This window comes from Salmo salar, chromosome 27, assembly GCF_965601325.2.
Source record: "Salmo salar chromosome 27, fSalSal1, whole genome shotgun sequence".
Taxonomy (NCBI): domain Eukaryota; kingdom Metazoa; phylum Chordata; class Actinopteri; order Salmoniformes; family Salmonidae; genus Salmo; species Salmo salar.
In genome coordinates this window covers 10,706,668-10,730,895 of record NC_138317.1, presented here as the reverse complement: position 1 = coordinate 10,730,895, position 24,228 = coordinate 10,706,668, and the positions used below count along the sequence as shown (strand labels likewise).

The 24,228-nt window shown below is 41.3% G+C and overlaps 2 protein-coding genes across 3 annotated transcripts in view; one reads left to right on the top strand and one right to left on the bottom strand.

Moving 5' to 3' along the window:
• The window catches only part of LOC106588436 (chloride channel protein), a 33,834-nt gene extending 26,554 nt beyond the window's left edge, over window positions 1–7,280 (bottom strand). Inside the window, exon 1 of the mRNA XM_014177430.3 lies at window positions 5,466–7,280. Coding sequence (XP_014032905.1) covers window positions 5,466–5,516 — 51 coding nt within the window. The 5' untranslated portion in view covers window positions 5,517–7,280. The remainder of the gene's footprint in view (window positions 1–5,465) is intronic.
• Window positions 7,281–9,319: 2,039 nt separating this feature from the next.
• LOC106588437 (tyrosine-protein kinase STYK1) lies at window positions 9,320–24,228 on the top strand. 2 transcript variants are annotated; one of them, XM_014177436.3, is made up of 10 exons: window positions 9,320–9,739; window positions 13,173–13,228; window positions 15,634–15,849; window positions 18,930–19,163; window positions 19,585–19,766; window positions 20,339–20,416; window positions 20,743–20,957; window positions 21,051–21,091; window positions 21,235–21,331; window positions 21,489–24,228. In XM_014177436.3, coding segments are annotated over exons 1-10 (1,317 nt in total). In that variant the 5' UTR covers window positions 9,320–9,737; the 3' UTR covers window positions 21,685–24,228. The 2 variants fall into 2 exon arrangements, with proteins under 2 accessions (XP_014032911.1, XP_014032913.1); XM_014177438.3 differs by lacking the exon at window positions 9,320–9,739 and having other exon boundaries at window positions 9,841–13,228.

The window sequence follows — 24,228 nt, the reverse complement described above, 5'->3', positions numbered from 1 at the left end:
CATGAGCTGCACACACACCATGACTTCCATTGGACCAGACATGTCACAGCTCGGCTTACCATGGGATACATTGACAAGAAGTATCATACCTGTATCAGCTCTCAGTGTCCAACAAACCTCTCACTGGTTACAAACATGTTGAGGAAAATCGGCACTATTATATACACTGAACCAAAATATAGATGCAACAATCAACAATTTTAAAGATTTTTCTGAGTTACAGTTCATATAAGGAAGTCAGTCAACTGAAATAAATGTATTAGGCTCTATTCTATGATTTTCACATGGCTTGGAATACAGATATGCATCTGTTGGTTACAAATACTTAAACAAACAAAAAAAGTGAGGTGATGGCGGAGGATGAATGGCACGAAAATGGGACTCAGGATCTTGTCACGGTAGCTCTGTGCATTCAAATTGCCATCGATAAAATGCAGATGTATTTGTTGTCCGTAGCTTATGCCTGTCCATATCACCATGGGGCACTCTATTCACAAGGTTGACATCAGCAAACCAGGCTGCTTATGGTAGAAAAATTAACATGACATTTTCTGGCAACAGCTCTGGTGGACATTCCTGCTGTCAGCATGCCAAATGCACGCTCGCTCAGATCTTGAGACATCTGTGGTATTGTGTTGTCTGACAAAACTGCACATTTTACAGTGGCCTTTATTGTCCCCAACACAAGTTGCACCTGTGTAATGATCATGCTGTTTAATCAGCTTCTTGATATGCCACACCTGTCAAGTGGATGGATTATCTTGGCAAAGGGGTAAAGAAGAAATGCTCACTAAGAGAGATGTAATTAAATTTGTGCACCAAATTTAAGAGCAATAAGCTTTTTGTGTCAATGGAAAATTTGGGGAATCTTGTATTCAGCTTAGGAAACCAAGACGTTTATATTTTTATTCAGTGTACATTGAGCCAGACAGAATATGTGGGGATTTTCTTTAATCAACATCCACATAAAAAAAATACAATAGTAAACTGAAGCAATAAGGCACAAAGGGGTGTGGTATATGGCCAATATACCACAAACCCCCGAGGTGCCTTATTGCTGTTAAAAACTAGTTACCAATGTAATTAGAACAGTAAAAAGTAATGTTTTTTCATTACTGTGGGATACAGTCTGATATATCCCGGCTTTCAGCCAATCAGCCTTCAGGGCTCGAATCACCCAGTTTATAATATGGTAAAAACACTCATATTTACTGTAGTGTTTTTGCTGACTTTACTGTCGTATTTACAGTTAACTTTAGTATTAATACTGTAGTAAAAGAACGGTAGTATTTACTGTAGTATTTACTGTAGTGTTTTTGCTGGCAATACTATACTGCAGTATTTATTGTAGTGTTTTTGTTACTGTAGTGATTTTGTAGACATTACTATGTGTTTTTTTAAATGATCTTTGACATAGAAGTAGAGTCTCCTGGAGAAATACCAAAAGAGCAAATTTTCCATAACATGTAGGTAGGTATGTAGGTAGGTAGGACTGGGATCTGAACGGATAGTTCAGAGCTTCTGCTCTTTTCTATAACCCGTAAGGAACACAATATATGGTCTATAATTGGCATGCAAGTTTCTCGATTCTGGGTGGCACAAATTGCGATATGGGGAAGGGGAATGGGCAGAGTTAAATACTGTAGAATTTCCTATAGTTAAACAAGTGTAGTGTTTTTGCGGACATTACTGTAGTATTTACTAGTGTTTTTTTGTTGTGGATAATATTGTAGCATTTACTGTAGTAAATTCTACATTCTATAGTAAACACTACACGATGAAGGGATATAACAGCGTGTAATATAGTATTCTACAGTATATTACACAATTATATAGCAAGCACATCACGATTGAAGGATTCAACAGTGTGTAATATACTGTAGAATACTATATTACACAATTATATAGCAAGCACATCACGATTGAAGGATTCAACAGTGTGTAATATAGTATTCTACAGTTTACTACAGAATTCTATAGTAAGTCCTGTGGTATTCTATAGTAAACTGGTGTATTTTTTCATGTGGGCACTTTCCCAGCTGTTGTCTGCCGATTCTGTGGACAGGATTTACTGACCGTGAATGTTTTATAACAGTGTGTTGTTGGATTTGAATGGCTGAATTCAACACAGTCAATTCAACACATCAAATCAGTAGCAGGCTTAAAAGAGATGAGTCCACAAAATCCATATAGCTGTAGTCATGGATCTGTTGGGAAACACTAGCCTCCAGAAAAGGAGTCAGAAATACTTTCAGTCCCCTGTAGTGCAGCAGTAAAGCCTTGTTACGCCACTTGTTATACTATACCAAGGAAGAAGAAACTTCTCTCCACCAACTCACCCCTGGCAACTAGCGCAAGGTGGCGTTAGCTGAAACACCAGCCTGCAATTGAGTGGAAATCCTCTACACACCATACTCAAGATGATAATGTTAATACTGGAGAAGAAAAATAAATAACGTCTAATAATGTTTTATATAAACATTTGTTTTTATTCTAAGGAATTCCATACTGTATGTTTGATTTTTTGAGGAAATTCTCCCCCTACAGATTCCTGATGAGGAGAGGCGTACGGCAAGACCCGCTCCTTTCTCTTTTGCCTCGTGGTTCCTGTACAAACTCAAGGCTGTCTCTCACATTCAGGATATACTCTGGTATCGCAACATCTTGGCAAACCCCTGGGACAGGAAGGCAAATCTCTTCAATGTAAAATGGAATCTTAAAGACTTCAACAAATCTATGTCTAGTAACACACAGAAATATTCAAACATTTACCAGGCATTTACTTAACTAGCATCTAACTGGATCTCACTCAGGACAGTCATATCAACTAACTGGTCAATGGATGTAATGCATGCCTATCATATGGCTATTCTACACAATATACTATACTACTTACTTATTTTACTGCTAATATACTACACAACACAATAGGTCATATGCTAAAGGTTTTGTAACCCTTGTAATATTATTACAAAATGGTTAACCTCACCATCAATTTGCTTGTCTATACATTGTGTCAGATTAGTCTTGCAAAGTGCCTGTATCAACACCTTATCAACAAGCTGGTTGATTTAAACGTTCAACATTTTTGAGCAGTCAACCCATTCAAATTCAAAATGATACCCGTGCGCCTGATCTACCTGTTTTATCACATACCATCACGTTGCTGCCCTCCATCAGTCTATTTCAGTCATCCTCTGCCTTTCCCTACCTCTGTCAGACCGTGTAATCCCCCTCTTTCTCCAGATTTCTCCTCCCCTCGCCAAGCTCCTCTCGCTCTCTTCTGCCTCTACACCTCATGCACCTCGTACACACTTTCCCTCTCTCCCCCTTTCTCACCGGGTGTAACTCTACTCTGGGAGTTATATTTAGCACCGGCGGGACCCAACGTTCACCGCTGCACACCTCTTACTCTATCTCCCGATCTCTCACTATCCGTCTGTCTGTCCGTCCCGCTGACCCTTAAGGACTTCTGAAAGGGGAGTTCGGTTCGTGTGGACGGACCGCGACACCTGAGCATGTTCGTCAAGCGGAAAGCGAGCGCGTTTATTAGAAAGTATATAGAGAGAAATCAACAAAACTCCAGTGTCAGATTTGATCAACTCACTGCAAAAACAGATTTCAATCTCACGGAACGTATCTGCTCGTAATCCTCATACCGGCTCTTTTTGTACTTCTCGCAATGAAGACAAGTACCTGGACCCACCTGTGAGATAGGGAGGGTGGATGAAAATCAGAGATAACAACATGAGAATAGATGAAGACTCCATGAGTACGTTTTCTGGAACAACGTCAGGCTGTTACTGATAGCTTGGATAGATCAAATACATAACGGTCCCGTTAAGAACAATCCCTGTTAGCGGTTGCAGGGCCCTCCACTGCACGTCGGCCCTGACAACACCCTTAACTGTATTCACAATATAGCATGTCCTCAAGTGACAGCCTAATGGCACCAGAAGAGACAAATATAAGACGCAATTGAAACAGCAATAGTATTAGTAACAAATACGAATCTACCCATCTACTTTCCTAATGTACTCTGCCTGCCGGCCTACCAGCCGGCTTTCCTCTGTCTGTATGCAGGTCCGTCCATCTGCTAGTCCAGTTGTCCTACAGACACATGACATCTACAGCAATAGGTCACATGACGGGGAAGGTCGGACAGTGTTGTGTGTCACCACTCTTATGTCATATAAAGTCAAACGTAACACACACGAAGGTCTTGGAAAATATCACCCAGTCTTACAGAGTATTAACCACATACATTCTCCGCATGTCTGTCAACAACTCTCCACATAACTCTCTATTGTGCCTGGCAATGGCATCTAGGCCCCCTTGTGATCTCATTTCTTGATCCTCCGCAGCACAATGACAAGGAGAACAGAAACAAAGTCCCGCTCTAAAAAAAGTGACACTTCTCAATATAGCCCGGCTCCCCGGGCGACAGCGTCAACACACGGTTATCCCAGTCCACATGGCCTGTACTAACACACACAGGTCATACAGTACATGCGTCCACTGGTGCGCACACAGACACACACAACCACCACGTGGACACACAGACTTACAGCCTATGACCTTAGCCAAAGGCCCACGGTATAGTACTACCCTGTTAAATACAATACGCCTCACCAATTTCCAACGGGTGTGTTTTTCTTACGAATCCCCTCCCAAAATAAAAAAAAATCGGAAAGTCTAATGGTTTAAGTCCCTCCAGATGTTTTGGAACACTCTGGACCCCCGGGGTTATCTTAGACTGCGTGACGAGCGGAGATTAACAAATATATTCCACATGCACGATCGGGTTACCCCCTTCCCACACCACACTGCTGTAAACCTAGATTTAACTCCGTGGATGAAATCCCACTTCCATGCAAACACATTTCTCCCAGGTCTACCTGAGAGCATGGAGAGGCACTTACCACCGTACAATACCAAGGAGGTCGTTGAACAGCCATCTATTTCTACGTAATAATGCATTATGTTTGTTGGTAATAAATGAAAGGAATTAAAGGTGGAGAGGATAATGAACAGGTGGCTGAGAAAGCGAGAGAAAGAGCGAGAGAGAGAGAGAGAGAGAGAGAGAGAGAGAGAGTTAAGACCCTGACGGAGCCTGAAGGTGTGGGGTCCTCAGACACAGACGCCTGTTGCCATGACCCTGTTGCCACAGTCACGGACCTGCTAAGAGGTCTCCGTGACCACCGTTACCAGACAGTGCCCCCCCCCATGCTCCCTATGCACAGACCGTAAAGAGCAGAGACGACCCGATATGTCATGCAAGAGATTGTGCAAGATTAATGTCAGAGATAGAGATAAAGTGATAGAGATAGTCTGCTGCTCCGTAACGCAATATGAGAGCAAATGGAAAAAGATAAGAGGAGATAGGTAGTGAGAGGAGAGAGAGAGAGAGAGAGAGAGAGAGAGAGAGAGAGAGAACGGAAGAGAGCGTGGGAGAAAGAACTGACCAGGGTCTGTTGGTATCTCAGAGCCTTCCTTTCCGACGCATCTGCGGCCATTGACACACTGTCACTGACCCAAAAATAAACCAGCTGTCTGTCTCAGCATTTCCAGCTCTGCGCCCGCGCCGGCGAGTGTGCGCAGGCACACACACCAGAGACACACACAGAGAGAAAAACTCTCTCACGCTCTCACACACACACACACATTCTCACACAGTGTAAACAAGCCCTTGCAACAGATCTCCCCACCACTCGGATTGCCCACCTCTGTCCCGGTAAGCAGTGCGTGTGAACTAACAGATGCCTCACACCTCACTATCCCCCCCCCCTCTCTATCCCGCTCTCTCCCTCTATCATTAGATAGGCTAATGGCGTACCCATCCTGTTGTCTGGGGCAACCCCTTAAGACTTTGAGCACCTGTTAATTAGAGTAGAGGTACAGCAGGTAGAAGGGGAAAGAGAGGCAGAAGGGGAGAGAGAGAGTGGTTCATTGGGCATGTCCTGCTGTGAGGGATGTTCCTCATTGGAGTTGGCGCTGCAATATGATGAGGGCGTAGCTATTGTACAGACTGTTCTTTTGGCTTCTTGGGTTTGGAGGGTTCAGGGTCCAGGGTCCAGCAAGGTTCAGGGTCCAGCAAGGTTCAGGGTCTAGCAACTGCTACTGTCTGGGGCAGCAACTCTACTGTACACTATTGAACAGTACACTATATAGAGAGCAGATGAGAATTGAGAAAACAGATGTTGATATGCGGTGCCTGTCAAATAGAAAAACATCCGTAACTCAGAAACATATTAAAGTGGCAATATATAACTTTTTGGGCAACCCGATCCAAATGCACAGAGAAATGTGAGTTATAGATCTATCATTCTACTTGAAAGCAAGTCTAAGAAGCAGTAGATATGTTCTATGTGCACTATATCTATGCTTCCCGTTCTTAAGTTTTGTTTTTGAGTCTTTTACTAGCGGTTTTGTACACCAGCTTCAAACAGCTGAAACGACAATATTTTTGGTTATGGAAAATATATTTCCGAGCGGTATAGATAGTGTACTGTAGAGAATCATTGTACCATCTTGTTTTGACAAACTGAAATTAGAGTTTTAGCAACCAGGAAGTGGCGGAGAGATTTTTGAATAGTGCAACTTTAAGGCACTTGTCATGTCCTGACCCTAGTAAGATGTAATTTTCTATAGTAGAGTAGGTCAGGGTGTGACAGGGGGTGTTTTGGGGTTTTCTATGTTTTCTATTTCTATGTTTAAGTTCTACTTTTTCTATTTCTATGTTGGGTTGTTTGGGTTGATCTCCAATTGGAGGCAGCTGATCCTCATTGCCTCTGATTGGAGATCATTTTTAAGTAGGGGTTTTTCGTCCTGTTTTGTGGGTTATTATCTTTTGAGTAGTGTTTGTTTCTCTCTGCGTCACGGTTTGTTGTTTTTGTGTATTCAAGTATTTAGTGTATTGCATTTAGTTTCACGGTAAATAAAATATGTGGAACTACGAACACGCTGCATTTTGGTCCGATCCTTTGAACAGCCGTGACAGCACTACTGAACTTCATTAAACTTGATTATCTTGGCATTTGAAATGAAATGAAAATGTCCAGAAAGGGGACAATTACATACTATGGTAGAGGCAGGGAAAGCACAGGAGTTCACACATCGCAAGATGTTTTCAGAGCATTTTAAAACAGACCATTTAGCGCTGATGTTTTGGGTGTTTAAAGTAACTCTTAAGTGAAAATCTCACTTTTAAAAGTTCATATTCTGTTAATAACTCATACCCAAATAATGTTGTTGACTCATTCTACACTCGTATTTGTAGCCAAAGCATAAATTGGAGATTAAAAAAATAAATAATTTAAACACACCTCAAACATTACATTTACATTTTAGTCATTTAGCAGACGCTCTTATCCAGAGCGACTTACAGTAGTGAATGCATACATTTCATACATTTTTTTTCTGTGCTGGCCCCCCGTGGGAATCGAACCCACAACCCTGGCGTTGCAAACACCATGCTCTACCAACTGAGCTACAGGGAAATACAAAACCATTAGGTGCCAACCGTATTTCTACAATAAAACGCAGTTGATTGCAAAAATGTTTTGTTGAGATGAGCCCTAATAATCACAAACATGGCCCATTTAGACATGGTGAGATTCACAAGGGGACAATAAAGGAAAACATACCTTATTTTTTTCTCAACCAAATTTGTATTTGGGATGTAATTACCATGTTTTGGAGCACATGCTTGTAGAAAGGGCAAAGTATTAAGTGTTGTGATACAGGTCTTTGGGAGGTTGTACACAAGAAATTGAATCACGAAATTTTAATTACTTTTTTTTGGCGACTTAAGCGATACCTCTCCCTCCATTCTACCGAGAAAAGATGGATAGTGGAAACCACTTGAGTCGCAACAAATTGAATATAACATTGCAGATAAAGTTTGGAATTAAGAGTTTCATGTGTACAAAACGTAAAGACCTGCATCACTAGTTTCAGTTTGTAAAAGACTGTATTTGAGAGTTTCTGTTCAGTTTTAAACAAGCTCCCATAATGCAGAAGGTGGATGAGGAAGTCAATTTCTGGTTTGAGATAAGAGTTTTTCAAACAAAAACAAAAAAACGAATGAAATCTTAAATGGTCTGGACAGTTCTATAACATGCCATTTGAATATTTTAAAATAAAAAAATACAGCTTTGGTTGTGAAAAGTAAACTTTTCCTTTAAGATCCATGTTAAACTGTCAGAGAGGATACATTGCCGAAAGCTCCCTGACCGGAGCGGTGGGTACCACCTCCCCTCACGCGGGGAATACGGGCCACAGCTCTGCCTGTACCCCAGGACTCAGCACTGGTCTGGTGACCTGTAATACAAAAACATTAGAAAATATCCTGAATAAAGATTATAAAATGCAACAATGAGATCGTTCAAATAAAAAGACATCGGTCAATAAAAATGTAATTCATTAGGCCCTAATCTATGGATTTCACAGGCCTGGGAATAGAGCTCTCTACCTGTTGATCAGGATCCATAAAAAATACAAGTTGGACGTGGAACAGAAAACCAGCCGGCATCTGGTGTGACGACTATTTGCCTCATGCAGAACTTGAATATTAAGTTATGAGTAATTTTTTCAGTCCATAAAACCAACAGTTTACATGTGTTTATATATACACACACATTCCTCCCCCCCCAGTGGTACAGTGGTACAGGTGGAGGCACAATAGAGAGTTATGTGGAGAGTTGTTGACAGACATGCGGAGAATGTATGTGGTTAATACTCTGTAAGACTGGGTGATATTTTCCAAGACCTTCGTGTGTGTTACACCTGATGTTGGCCAACCAACCAATGATGTCATACACCTGAGTTGGCCAACCAGCGGTCAACATGCATTAGTATTTTCTTATGACTGGAACACGCCGACACCATTAACACAGAAAAGCTGCTTTTTAACATACTTAATTAACATGATTTGGAAAGAAAACTATTTCACTGATATTTGAAGTAATTATTTGTCATATTTCATAGAAATCTGCAAACACTGGACAGTTACTTTAACAGTTAACAGATGGACAGCAAGCAGTTTGCATGGGTGTTTTTCCGATGGTGTTGGAAAACTGATGAGTGATTACAAAACACAAAAAAAACAACATGCCATTGCAAAGCCACTCACCGTGTATACAGTATCATACCACTGTAAGGCAGGGCAAACTTCCATTGCCTCATTCATGAGCTAGTGACAGTGCACCAAAAGCCTAATACTACCTAAGTTACTTCCCCAACGCCCTCAGTGCCTGTGATTGTTGATAGGGGTGGATAGAGCCGTTTCACTTTGAGAAAAGTAATGGAAATCGCAGGTGTTGACTGGCCACTTGGAGGCACTGTGAATCGACAACACCTTTGACCTTTGATGGACACCGGTGATTAGGAGGAGACTAAAATAGTTGTGAGGGCATCGCAAACCCACACACCGTAGCACTTTACACAATAAAACGACACACACACACCAAAAGTCTAAAAACAGAACTCACCGTGGTAGAGGTGATAAGGTTGAGGAGGAAAAGGTGCAGCAAAGGGCAGGGCTAACCTGTGAGAGTTACAAAGCAGAGAGACATGAGGAAAGAAACACACAACAGAAGAGAGAGATTGACAGAGAGGCTGGGAAAGCGGGAGATGGCAAATATCACAAACTGGATTTATCACATGGGGATTATAATAGACGATTGTTAACATCAAACGTGATTATACTACTGCTTCTTATGAGGAGCTAATATCAAATGTGAGTATACTACTGCTTCTTATGAGGAGTTAATATCAAATGTGAGTATACTACTGCTTCTTATGAGGAGTTAATATCAAATGTGAGTATACTACTGCTTCTTATGAGGAGTTAATATCAAATGTGAGTATACTACTGCTTCTTATGAGGAGCTCATATCAAACGTGAGTATACTACTGCTTCTTATGAGGAGCTAATATCAAACGTGAGTATACTACTGCTTCTTATGAGGAGTTAATATCAAATGTGAGTATACTACTGCTTCTTATGAGGAGCTCATATCAAACAAGATAATACTACTGCATCTTATGAGGAGTTAATATCAAAACGGGATAATACTACTGCTTCTTATGAGGAGCTCATATCAAAACGGGATAATACTACTGCTTCTTATGAGGAGCTCATATCAAAACGGGATAATACTACTGCTTCCTATGAGGAGCTTTGGATGCTGAGGACGTAATACCATTACACAATAAATGAGATTCAGCCTTACACAGGGAGCATGCCACGTAGGTTGACACAACATTTGTGAAGAAATGTACAGTTACGGTTAAAATAAATGGGTAAAATACATTGTCGACTAAAATACAAGGTCCAATATATTGTAGTGGTGTTTATTAGAGAGGGGTAAAGATAAATATTTTGTTCGGGCGCCAGGCAGGTATTAACTTAAAAGTTGAATGTTTTGTATTATGTGCTGTGTATGTGTGTGGGGGTTGTGTGTGAGAAAAGCATGTCAAAGAGAAATGCAGCCAGGCTGGTTGAGTGACACACATACTTGTAAAGAGGTGAGGGAGGGAAAACGCAGAAATGCTGTCAGAATGTGCTTCCTAACAACACTATGTGGAGGAGTGTACTGTGACCGCGACTCATTATTGTTACCTGAGGACAGTGACAGAATTAGGTGACAAAACAAAACACACCCTAAGCCTATATCAAATTTGGTATAACCACATCCAGGTTAGTCTTCCCTGTGGCTCAGTTGGTAGAGCATGGTGCTTGCAACGCCAGCATGGTGTGTGCAACGCCAGGGTTGTGGGTTCAATTCCCACGGGGGACCAGTACAACAACAACTAAAAATGCATGAAATGTATGCATTCACTACTGTAAGTCACTCTGGATAAGAGTGTCTGCTAAATGACTAAAATGTAAATGTAGGTAGAGTCAGGTAACTTTCACATGTTGAGTTTCACTTTTCCTTTGATTTATCCTTTATCTAAACAGGTTGTGACCTGAAATAAAGTAAGGTGAGAAGGACATAGCATGGCTAACCAATTTGTTTCTACCATAGTCAACTTGTCGTCTTGTATGATCATTTGGCAAGACAATGATAACATTGTTGAGTAAATACAGGTCCCCCAAGCTAGGCAGCCATGTTGTAAGTAAAGGATGTTATTATAGTATTATAATCCTAAATATGGCTGCATAAACAACACAACTGGTTCTTAAGGTGACAGTGTATTTGATCAATTTTGCCATTTTGAACATTTACATTTGACATTTGCACAGCAGTAAATCCATCCTCAAGCAAGCGGAAAGAGAATTGGCCCAATCCCTGTCCTCACAAGTTGATTCAAAATTGTAGTTCCATTTAAGAAACAAATGTCCAGGGAACTGTCAATGTATCTCTGTGGTGACAAACGAAAACAGGGGATGCGTCTGAAATGTCACCCTATTCACTATGTAGTGGGGCCCATAGGGCTGTGGTCAAAAGTACTGCACTATATAGGTCATAGGGTGCCATTTCAGATACACCCAGTCTCTTCCTACTATAGCCCCTAATAATTACTTGTCACATTGACCTGCCCTGAACCAGCCTACTGAATTTGAACAATGATATTCTGTCCACTTCCACTGTTGATAGGATGAGGTTATCAACGATTCCATTGGAGAATACTAGTCAGCCAGCCAGTCTGTGTTAGCATTTTTCAAATGTCATGCCCAAATCATATGGAAATAACTTCAAACAGCAGTGTCATCAGAGAATGAATCGCGACCAATTAAAGTCAGACTGTGTGATGAGACTAAATACCACCAATGACGCGGCACCAATGCCCCGGTGTCATGTAAAAAAAAAACTTCCCAGCGTGAAATAGTTTTTAATCATTCTGATCGTGTTCTGATTGTGACGTCATGCTGTAAAAAAAATTCTCCCAGCGTGAAAATGTTCCCGGTTCAATATTTGCACGCGCATCTCTTTATGTGGCTGAGCTCGTGCGTATGTTTCTCTCACACCCTCCTTAGACCTAAAAAAAATACTTCTGTGGGCACACGCATTTGCTTCACACATCTGCCAATCAACGGTGGCCAGGATTATTGATTCTGACCAATCAGAGGTTTGTTGAGGCGTGAGGTCCCGGACTCGCGCGTGAAATATATTTTTTGGCGATTGTAAAGACTTGGGCGCTATGTTTTCATTTGACAGTGCATATATCTGTTTGTTTGGTAGCTAAACAAAAAAAGTTAACTGCACACTTCTTAGAACAACCCATCTCGACCAGTTTACAGCTAATCATGCTAGCTAGCTAAATCAAGGGCGTGTGAGAAACATCTGCACGAGCTCAGCCATCCACACAGATGCGCGTGCAATTATTGACCGGGAACGTTTTGACGCTGTGAAATGTTTTACAACATGACGTCACAATCACAACACAATCAGAACAATTTCACGCTGGGAAGATGTTTTACATCAACCGGCATGCCCAACCCATCCAGGCTTTTACGTGATTAGGACACATCCTTAATGCCAAGCGTGGTATGCCATATTGTACACCTCCTGCAGTCAGTGTGATTATACTATAGCCATAGTCACACTACTGTATCTTAAATTGCCTCAGCATCAGATCTACCCAGATACCATAGTTACTCGGGATTCCAATATCTAGAGTTAATCTAGGTTATTCATTCAGGAAGCAGTCTCTCTGAGATTACATCAATTATACTAGCGCAGTCAAAACATATGTAGACAGAATAACAAAAACATGTACCGGGGTTCAAAATACTCACACTGACATCTTTATCGATGGGGGAAAAAGTGCAAAACATGGAAATTGTATGACACTTGTACAAGTGTACATTATTTTTCCTTTTCCTAAAGTAGACATTGATTAGTCTAGATCAGGGGCACTAAACTCTTACCCTACGAGGTCCGGAGCGTGCTGGTTTTCTGTTCTACCTGATAATTAATTGCACACACCTGGTGTCCCAGGTCTAAATCAGTCCCCGATTAGAGGGAAACAATGAAAGAATGCAGTGGAACCGACTTCGAGATGGAGAAAATGGACTCCAGATGTCTTTATGTGTCTTGTGTGACAGTAGAAGGTGTTGAATACTCCACGCTGCGTCGTTACAGCCGAGGGCTTTATGAGGCCGCTGACCGGTGGTAAATCTAACGATGATGCCTGTATGTTTGCTCGCTCCCACTCCTCAGGATGTCGTCCTACTCTGATGCTGATAATCAGTGTCAACCGGGGGACACCGTCTGTGGTAAGTGCTCCTCTCTCATGATCGTTTTTTTCTCTCTACTTCTCCTGCGTCGCCTTGTCTTGCACCTTCTATAACTTATATACCCATTAGCTGTTGGGTCTCCAAGCCAAAGGCATTGACTAAAAACACGCCATGATCTTGGACTCTTTAAGATTTGATAGACCAGTGTTTCCCCCACCCTGGTCTTCGAGTATCCTCAACAGTACGCATTTTGTATTGTAACCCTGGACAAGCACACCTGATTCAACTCGTCAACTAATCATCAAGCCCTCAATGAGCTGTTTGTCCAGGGCTACAACGAAGATGTGTAATGATGGAGATACTCGAGGACCAGGGTCGGGAAACACTGCGATAGACAATGTTATGGAAATAATAAGGAAATGTTTAACCAGGTTACATTTAGCTGTCCACTGATATATTTTTGGGGAGTTTTGCTAATCTTCCCACCAGTGTAAAAAGTGGGCTTTGACATTCTGTCACAAACTGGTTGTCCATTGACTGAGATTCTATTTGTGCTGACATATGATCAACATCACAGTCAATTTTTACACAACATCTTTGTGTTTTAACCAAACATATATGGTTATGCTATGTAAAGATAATTTGTCAAATTGAATAAATATGGAAATCTGCCTATGGTGGAGACTTGTTCCCTTTCCCAGCCTTTACCAAACAGAGCTGTAGCAAAGGAGCTGCAACCAACACGATGAAGCCACTTCAACCGTCTAGAAAACATTTTGGATAGATAACGCTACATAGGTAGCATCAGACCTGTGAAATATAGATTAGAGGCACTGGTTTTATTAGGTACCAAACGAGTATAAAGGAAACAACCTAGATTTGTCCAATAAGAAACACCCATTTTCCACTGCGTTCCCTAATGAAAACACTATACAATAGTTTTTGATCCGTTATACAGAGATAACAGAAATGTGTTGCATTTGCTGTCACAGTACTCATATCCAGCATGCACACAAGACAGGCTGGGAACAGCACAGGGTCTGCCGCATTGTCCGCTACGTTGTCACGTCTACAGAGCAGCACAGGTTAGGGGAAAGATAGTTCAGACTCTCCAGAAGATTTTAAGGAACAAGAAGAATGAATAAAAACCAGACTGTTAATTTCATAACAATTGGCTTTAAGTATTCCAGTTACTTTAGATGGCACACTGTAGGTAGACTCAGCCAAACAATCAAGGTGTGGCGCAAACATGTTGTACCACAATCTACACCTTTTTCAGTATGCTATTTCCGTTGCACTTAAAGGCCGAGTGCAGTCCAACTAGATTTTCCTGTGCTTTAAAATATATTTGCACACTACGAGGTTAGAATAATATTGTGAAAATGATGATAATGCCCTTTTAGTGTAAGAGCGGTTTGAAAAGACTGCCTGGAATTTCAGCCTGTTTTGGTGGGATGGACTTTTGGCCTGCCTGGTGACATCACCAGGTGGTAAATAATTTAATTGACCAATAAGAGAGTTCCAAACCTCTCTCCCCTCTCCACTCAGACCACTCCCAGACAGTCCAAGCTAAATTCTTGCTTGAGAAATTGCTCTTTACTAAGAAGCTATGTGTTGCTTTTTTGACAATTTCTTTTATTGAAAACAATCATAGTAAGTTACTTAATTGTTACCCAGAAATGATTTGATATAAAAACCGCTGCATTGGACCTTTAAATGAAGGCAGTGTACATATTGTAAGTAGCTTATGAAATAAGATGATATGAATGAGGAGCACTAAATCATCCCTGACAAACAGTAATTACGTGTCTGACATACAGTACCTGTCAAAAGTTTGGACACACCTGCTCATTCCAGGGGTTTTCTTTATTTTTACTATTTTCTACACTGCAGAATAATAGTGAAGACATCAAAACTATGAAATAACACATATGGAATCATGTAGTAACCAGAAAAAGTGTTAAACAAATCAAAATCTATTTTATATTTGAGATTCTTCGAAACCCTTGAATGAGTAGGTGTCCAAACTTTTGACAGATACTGTACATTCCTATTGGCATGTATTGTTCTTGCCACTTCAAGTGTATCCTACTCATGTTTCTGACTATCAAAACAAATGCCAGACCACACCTGCTTGCTTTTAAATGTCATGTACTATAGTGTTGACATAGACATTACAGAACACAAAGATCACCATTTCTGGGAGACAGACAAAGAATAGTATTGTAAAATAAGCTTCTTCATAGCCATCCTCAAAAATGTCCATTCTATATTTCTCTGGTTCTTTTACACTCTATTGTTGCCCAATGTGATTCACAAATGTTGTCCTTTTGCAGCACGGGGTCAGCTGTAGCAGGTTAGACGTTAAGTGCCTTGTTAAAGTGCCCAACGGTAGTAATACTCTAACTCTGATATTGATCTCTCTCTCGCTCTCTGTCTCTCAGAGATCACAGTGTACAAACAGGAAGTCATCATCGTGCCCATCCTGCTCCTTGCGAGCTTCCTGGTCACTCTGCTAATCGTTCTCCTGATGAGGTGCTGCCCTGGAAAGGGAATCCGCGGACGACCCAGCATAATCCTAGCCCGACCAGACAGTACCAGAAGGTTGAGCAGACACACACAGAGGCAAAGTGCCAGACAGAACCTACAGGGCATTGAGGGTAAGTTGGTGTGCACACTGATGTAATGCCAATGAGCTTGACTGATGAGTCAGCATACTTTTATCTTCCCACTCTGTACAAGTCTTTCTAGACAGATGGGTTGCTTCCGGCAATGTATTGACGCTCCAGTTGAATACGTCTTTACAAGTTGTGTGTCAGTCGGGACAGAGTGTCAAAGTGTTTATACAGAAACCCAGCCTAAAACCCCGAACAGCAAGCAATGCAGATGTAGAAGCTAGAAGCGCGGTGGCTAGGGAAAAACTCACTAGAAAGGCAGGAACCTAGGAAGGAACCTAGAGAGGAACCAATATCTGAGCGGTGGCCAGACCTCTTCTGGCTGTGTCGGGTAGAGATTATATGCGTACATTTCCATTAAGGCCAGATTGTTTTTCAAGAAGTTCAAACATTCATGGATGACCAGACGGGTCAGATAATAATCACAGTGGTTGTACAGGGTGCAACAGGTCAGCACCTCAGGAGTAAATGTCATTTGGCTTTTCATAGCCGAGCATTAAGAGGTCGTAACATATTATTTGTTAACTTGTCGTCTATTTAATAGGCTATTTACTGTATTGAGAAAATGTAATTGAATTGTGTATCAAATATCAACATTTGAAGGAGATGCACTGTATCTTTTGTGCTACTGATTTAGTCTGGTTTAGTCTAATTAAAAATGGATATGTTGGCTTCACCTCTCCATCTCAACCAAGAATCAAAGTTAAAGAATAGGACTAAATCAAATCAAACTTGATTTAAAGTGCATTTAAAGTTCAATTCGATTTAATTTAGTCCTAATCTTTTAACTTGTATTTTTGGTTGAGATGGAGACGTGAATCCAAAGTATCGATTATTCATTTGTAGACAAACTGGAATTAAAGGCAGACTAAGTCAGTGGAACAGATGGAACTATCCAGTTTGTCTACAAATTAATCCTTGATATGTTGGAACCACATCTCCATCTCAACCAACAATCTGAGTTAAAGAATAGGACTAAATCTAATTAAACTTTAAATGCACTATTCTTTAACTTTACTTTTGGGTTGAGATGGAGAGGTGAATCCGAAGTATTCATGATTAACTTGAAGATTACATTTGAATTCAAAGTTTGAAACCCTAGGCCTATATGTACTGTCTATTTGTAGTTGAACACTGGGTTGAATTGAAACAATAGCTGTTGACGACTTTGCAAACGCTATATAAGTCTAAATAGTTTAATTGATGACACTGTATTTAACTTATGAAGTATGGCTACATTTCATTTGCTCTGTTAAACCTACTCTTTGGAATGACGAATAGCAACAGTGAATATATTCAGTTATTAAGGGATCTCTCAATAATCATTCTCACGATAGCACATTGGAAGTAGTCAGTGACAAATATAAAAGCTGGGCTTGGTTAAAACCCTGGATGGGAGACCAAATGAATAGCTGGAGATCAACTTTCCACTAGGAGGTGCTGTAGATAGATCAACTCTCCACTAGGAGGTGCTGTAGATAGATCAACTCTCCACTAGGAGGTGCTGTAGATAGATCAACTCTCCACTAGGAGGTGCTGTAGATAGATCAACTCTCCACTAGGAGGTGCTGTAGATAGATCAACTCTCCACTAGGAGGTGCTGTAGATAGATCAACTCTCCACTAGGAGGTGCTGTAGATAGATCAACTCTCCACTAGGAGGTGCTGTAGATAGATCAACTCTCCACTAGGAGGTGCTGTAGATAGATCAACTCTCCACTAGGAGGTGCTGCCCAGCCTATTGTTTTTCTTATTTTTATGATAATGGATATAGAACAGCTGATGTTGTTTCAAAGGTACAAATGCAACATATTTTAGGTTTGTCTATGTTGAAAATTGGCCACAATGATGACATAATCCTATGGTTGAAATTTCACCCTCAAAAAACAACAGTTCACGTTGATTACTTTTTCAAATTCTATGTATTGTCCACGTTGATTCCACGTCACAATTGATTCAACCAGTTTGTGCCCAGTGGGTTATGATGCTCTAAGGTCTGGGATATCCGAGACTAACTCTGTACTAGAACTACAGTAGTAAGCATTTACAAACTTTGTAAAGCACATACTTAGTCAATTGCTAAAGCACAATGATTGCCATATTGTTTATTTTAGACTTTTAATGCAGTGGTGTAAAGTACTTAAGGAATAATACTTTAAAGTACTACTTAAGTAGTTTTTTGGGGGTATCTGTACTTTACTATTTATATTTTTGACAACTTTTACTTTACTACATTCCTAAAGAAAAGTATATGTACTTTTTACTCCATTCATTTTTCCCTGACACTCAAAAGTGCTCGTTATATTTTAATGCTTAGCAGGACAGAAAATGGTCCAATTCACACACTTATCAAGAGAACATCCCTGGTCATCCCTACTGCCTCTGATCTGGCGGACTTGCTAAACACATGCTTTGTTTGTAAATTATGTTGGAGTGTGACCCTGTCTATCAATAAATAAATAACAATTATTGTGGCATCTGGTTTGCTTAATATAAGGAATTTTTATTAGTAGTACTTATATTTTAGCAACTACATTTACTTTTGATCCTTAAGTATATTTAAAACCAAATGCTTTGACTTTTACTCAAGTAGTATTTTACTGGGTGACTTTCACTTTTTCTTGAGTAACTTTCTATGAAAATTGAGTACTTTTTCCACCACTGTAATTTTTACTTCTACTTTTGATACTTAAGTATATTTTAGCAATTACATTTACTTTTGATAATTTAAGTATATTTAAAACCAAATGCTTTTAGACTTTTACTTTTTGCTTTTTGGACTTTCACTTTTACTTGAGTAACTTTCTATTAGGGTATCTATACTTTTACTCAAGTATGACAATTGGGTACTTTTTCCACCACTGTGTTAATGTAAATGTTTGCCAAAACTAGACTAACTCCTGGCATATATTTATGTACTGGATTATGGTGTATTTATCTACTTTAAAAAGCTTACATAGGCAGAGACTTATTTTTGTTTTATATTGCATGAGTTGCATCTCTAGGTCTGAGGAATTTCATATATATAATTTCATATATGCGTAATACCCATCTGTTCACCTGCAGCTCCTCCTGAGCTGAACCCACTGGAGCATGAGGAGTTACCTATGAGCACTCCGACCCCGCATGATGCCCCAGACACCTTGTCTGCAGTACCGGAGACGCCCAGAGAGAGGCAGCATGGCTCTTTCAACCTAGTCACTCCACTGCCCCTGTCCTTCTTTGTCAAACCGAACGACTCTGTCACCCTCTACCGGGCAAGGATGGACAACAGAGATGTGATTCTACGGACACTTAAAGGTAACATTCTTTGATATACATTGGAGATATAAAATAGACGCTCCCATCCAGAGACTGACAGTCAGTGTATTGTAAGACCTTCAGGCTTGTGAGTATAAAACATGAAATGTTGGGGATGTTACCTGGTCTTGGTGTCACTATGACATCTTGATTCGATATTCAAATCAACAGACCTAGGCCAACCCATGACAAAAATGACTACATTTTCCTTCAGTAGCCTACTGCCAGGTATAGAAGGAAAAAAAATACAACACATTCGGTGTGTTTGAGGGGATCAGTTTGAGCAAGGCGAGGCACAGAATCACTAATCTTGATAACATATTGAGTAGTTATGAGGGATGTTAGGTCATTTGTAGATCAGTGATTCTACGCAGTCCAACTGCAATGTAGTAAATCTCAACATGCACCTTTTCTCCCCCAGAGACAGCTGATGCCAGCGAGGGCCAGTCCTTCCTGGGCTTTGCCTCCTTCCTGTCTGAGCTGGGGACCCACCCCTTCCTGCCTTGTCTGATAGGCGTGCTCTCCCTACATACCCCCCTCATCACTGTGATGGAGGAACTGGAGCACAGGGACCTGCTGGGGTTCCTATGGAGGTGTCGACAGGTATGGTACTCCCATAGAGATTGATAGAGGACTCCACTTTATATCTATGACCGCATGGGCAGCGCCACTGAGGCTACGACCTATAGGAATCCCCACCCAGTTGACTACTTTAAAATGGGTGAAGCATGGTGGCAGCTTTCAATGGCAATGTCCATGCTAAAATGGCTTATATCCATGATGAGTCCTCTATATATCTCTATGGGTACTCCTACATTGCCAAATGGCTGGGGATGTTCAATAGGGAGAACACTTTTTTAAACAGAGTGAAACGAAGAGGTAGGCTACTTGAACTTGTCCGAAGAAAGATGATTGTGTCACCAAAACATTTTGCTACAGACTGGAGTATACTGAACATGATCCTGATGTGTTAGGGACGGGTCTTAGCCAGAGATCTGCCTTGCACAACCTTTTACGTAAACCGTGAATTGTCGCCAGGTTTGCCTGAACATTCGAGTTGTACGTGGATCTCAAGAGGCTGAGCAAACACTCTGTAATCATATAGACTACAGTGAGTATGGACATGACCATTAGTGCTAGTGTGAATGGAGACTCACAGTGCTGTTTCTTGGCAGGACACAGGTGGGGAGTCCCCATGCGACATCACAGAGAAGCACATCTTCACCATGGGAGGACAAGTGGCTTCTGCTCTGGTTGGTCCCTCTCTCTCCATCTCTCTCTCCTTTCCATCTATCTCTGTCCGTATGTCTACAATTGAAAATGATAGTTCAAGTTGAATGCATATGCTATGAAAATGTCGATCTGACGATTCCATCACTTTGTGACAACTGATGTAAAAGGGTTAATGCACGCATATCATTTTAATTTATAAGTAGAGCCAATAGTTTTACCTGATCAAGTCATGTGTTTAGGAAAAACTCCTGGCCTTACCTACTTGATTCGTCTGTATGAATGGCTTTTACATGCTTGAATGTCCCATAGCCATTGTAAAACACAGCATCCTCTCTGTGTGATTCAGGAATACCTGCATGGTCAGAGCTGTATCCATGGCAACGTTGGAGCTCGGAGCGTGTTGGTTGGCAGAGACCTGACGGCTAAACTGTGGGGATTGGGTCCAGCATACCGCAGGAAAACACAAGCAGGAACTCCAGGAGAGCTGGAGAACACTGAGACGAGGAAGTGGCAGGCTCCAGAAGTATTGGCAAGGAGACTTGTCAGTCAAAGCAGTGACGTGTAAGTCGCCAATCTGATTGGCCATATAATACGAAAAAGTCATCAGACTTTTTGCTTTGACAGTGATCTTTCCAACCATCCTTTTTTGCACAGCTGGTCTTTTGGTATCCTGCTCCATGAAATGGTGACACTAGGTAAATGCTTTTCTAAATAAATAACGTATCATTACTGGTCTGTTGAACTGTTATAACCATCACAAATGTTGAACTTTTATCTCATGGATATGTTTATCATGTATACACACCCTAATAATCTCATTTAATCCTCCACTTTGTAGGTGACCCACCATTCCCTAAAGTCATGGCCAATGACCTTCTTCAATACCTCCAAAGGGGAAAGACTCAGAAGAGACCAGCTAATTGTTCTAACTCACTGTAAGCGACCACATTAAGTAATAATCCGTTAATAATGACCTAGGTTACCACAGGAAACACATAACAGTACTAGTTCTTAGACATTGGTAGAGGTGGCCACAATGATCCCCACAAAACCAGTTAAAATTGGTTACAAAAGCTACTGTACCTTTTTCAGGTATTCCATAATCAAGTCCTGTGGCCAGTACGCTCCACACGAGCGCCCTGCATTGGCTGAGGTGATCCGGAAGCTTCAATCAGGAGAGAAGAGTGCCAACAATAGGCCAGTTCTTCGAGTGCCTGGGCCACTGGACATTGAGAAGTACCTGCACGAGGCGGGATATGGAGAGGCCTACAATTACACTGTTCTCTGACTGGCTCCTGGGCTTCTTGTTTAAATCAAGGTCTTAAATGCAGTGTCGCTTTTTCACATTATCGTGAAGACTGCTGGATGAGCGTTTCAAATGTCAAAACACTAAATCTTGTTTATCTTTAGGTGCCATACTATCCTCAATACAATGTGAGAGACTGAAGAAACACTCAGGTATCAGGACATAACTATACTGAACAAAAATATAAACGCAACATGCTACAATTTCAACGATTTTACTGAGTTACAGTTCATATAAGGATATCAGTCAATTGAAATGAATTAATTAGGCCCTAATCTATGGATTTCACATCCCTTGGCAAGGGGCACAGACATGGATGGGCCTGGGAGGGCATAGGACCACCCACTAGGGAGCCAGGCCCAGCCAATCATAATGAGTTTTTCCCCATAGAAGGGCTTTATTACAGACAGAAATAATCCTCAGTTTCATCAGCTGTCTGGGTGGCTGGTCTCAGATGATCCCGCAGGTGAACAGGCCAGATGTGGAGGTCCTGGGCTGGCGTGGGTACACGTGGCCTGCAGTTGTGAGGCCGTTTGGACTTACTGCCAAATTCTCTAAAACTACATTGGAGGTGGTTTATGGTAGAGAAATTATCTGACAACAGCTCTGGTGGACATTCCTGCAGTCAGCATGCCAATTGCACGTGCCCTTATAACTTGAGACATCTGTGTTGTGACAAAACTGCGCATTTTAGAGTGGCATTTTATTGTCCCCAGCACAAGGTGCACCTGTGTAATGATCCTAATGTTTAATCAGCTTCTTGATGTGACACATCTGTCAGGTGGATGGATTATCTTGGAAAAGGAGAAAAGCTCACTAACAGGGATGTAAACAAATGTATATTTTTGTTCTGTATGTATATACAAAGCAACCTGCATTTTCCATGACAGACTGACCAGGTGAATCCAGGTGAACGCTATGATCCTCTTTGATGTCAATTGTTAAATCCACTTCAAATCAGTGTAGATGAAGGGGAGACAGGTTAAAGAAGGATCTTTAAGCCTTGAGACAATTTAGATATGGATTGTGTATGAGTGTCATTCAGAGGGTGAATAGGCAAGACACAAAATGTAAGTGACTTTGAATGGGGTATCGTAGTAGGTGCTAGGTGCACTGGTTTGTGTCAAGAACGGCAATGCTGGGCCTCTCAAGTGGCGCAGTGGTCTAAGGCACTGCAGTGCTAGCTGTGCCACTAGAGATCCTGGTTCAAGTCCAGGCTCTGTCGCAGCCGGCCGCAACCGGGAGACCCATGGGGCGGTGCACAATTGGCCCAGCGTCGTCCGGGTTAGGGGGGGGTTTGGCCGGTAGGGATGTCCTTGTCCCATCGCACACTAGCGAATCCTGTGGTGGGCCGGGTGCAGTGCACGCTGACATTGGTGCGGCTGGCTTCCGGGTTAAGCGGGCATTGTGTCAAGAAGCAGTGTGGCTTGGTCGGGTTGTGTTTTGGAGGACACACGGCACTCGACCTTCGCCACTCCCGAATCCATACGGAATCCATTGCCGTGATGAGACAAGACTGTAACTACCAATTGGATACCACAAAATTGTGGAGAAAAAGGGGTAAAAGTTTTTTTTAAGATTACAAAAAAATAAAAGAACGGCAATGCTGCTGGGTTTTTCATGCTCAACAGTTTCCCCGTGTGTATCAAGAATGGTCAACCACCCAAAGAACACCAGCCAACTTGTTGGGGTCAACATTGGCCAGCATGCTTGTGGAATGCCTTTGTAGAGTTCATGACCTGATGAATTAAGGCTGTTCTGAGGGAAAAAGGTGTGGGTGCAACTCAATATTAGGAAGGAGTTCCTAATGTTTGCTATATTCAGTGTATGTATGTATGTATGTATGTATGTATGTGTATTTCTATATTTATCCACTGTCTATATACTGAATATCTATGTGGCTCCAACGGAAAACCAAATGAACCTTCCCTGCAGGCTACAATGCCAGTGTCTTCCAAGGCCCTACTTCGGTCTCTATCCCACACTAGCAGATATATAATTCTACATGTAAACTGTGGTCACTCACACTTTAAAACCCTTTAAACAACCACTGTGCCATCAGTCTACCATTTAATCAAATAGAAATGGCTGAGTATTTCATCATCATAAAATCTAGCCCAGCAGGGAAGGTAAGTTAAAGGGAAAATCCACTCGAACAATCTTTTGGTATTACCCCCCCCCCCACACTTTTAATACAGTCCCAAAATGTTTTGCATGTCAGCAGTTTTGAACATATTCAAGAAGTGTCACCAGCCACACCATCATGATGCTGCATCGTACATGTATCTCATAAATCACCTGATTTTCCCTTTAAGGCATCTGCCGTACCACAAAGCAAAGTGAATCCTTTCTTTATTTTCTTAGTTGAGCTGGGATCCCTGCCTAACAAATATGCCTTGACAAACTCAGAAGTCTTAACCAGCCGTAGGACTGTCACGTAAAGAGCCCAACTAGCTATTGCACATAACAGTTAAGTATCCACAACACTCCTCACTTCAGTTGCAAAATAAAAGAACGACCACTTCT

Bases quoted from the DNA above. Each gene is read 5' to 3' on its own strand.
- LOC106588437 (XM_014177436.3), top strand. The intron at 19,164-19,584 runs GTAACATTCTTT...TTTCTCCCCCAG, and splicing joins GATTCTACGGACACTTAAAG to AGACAGCTGATGCCAGCGAG. The intron at 20,417-20,742 runs GTTGGTCCCTCT...TGTGTGATTCAG, and splicing joins GACAAGTGGCTTCTGCTCTG to GAATACCTGCATGGTCAGAG.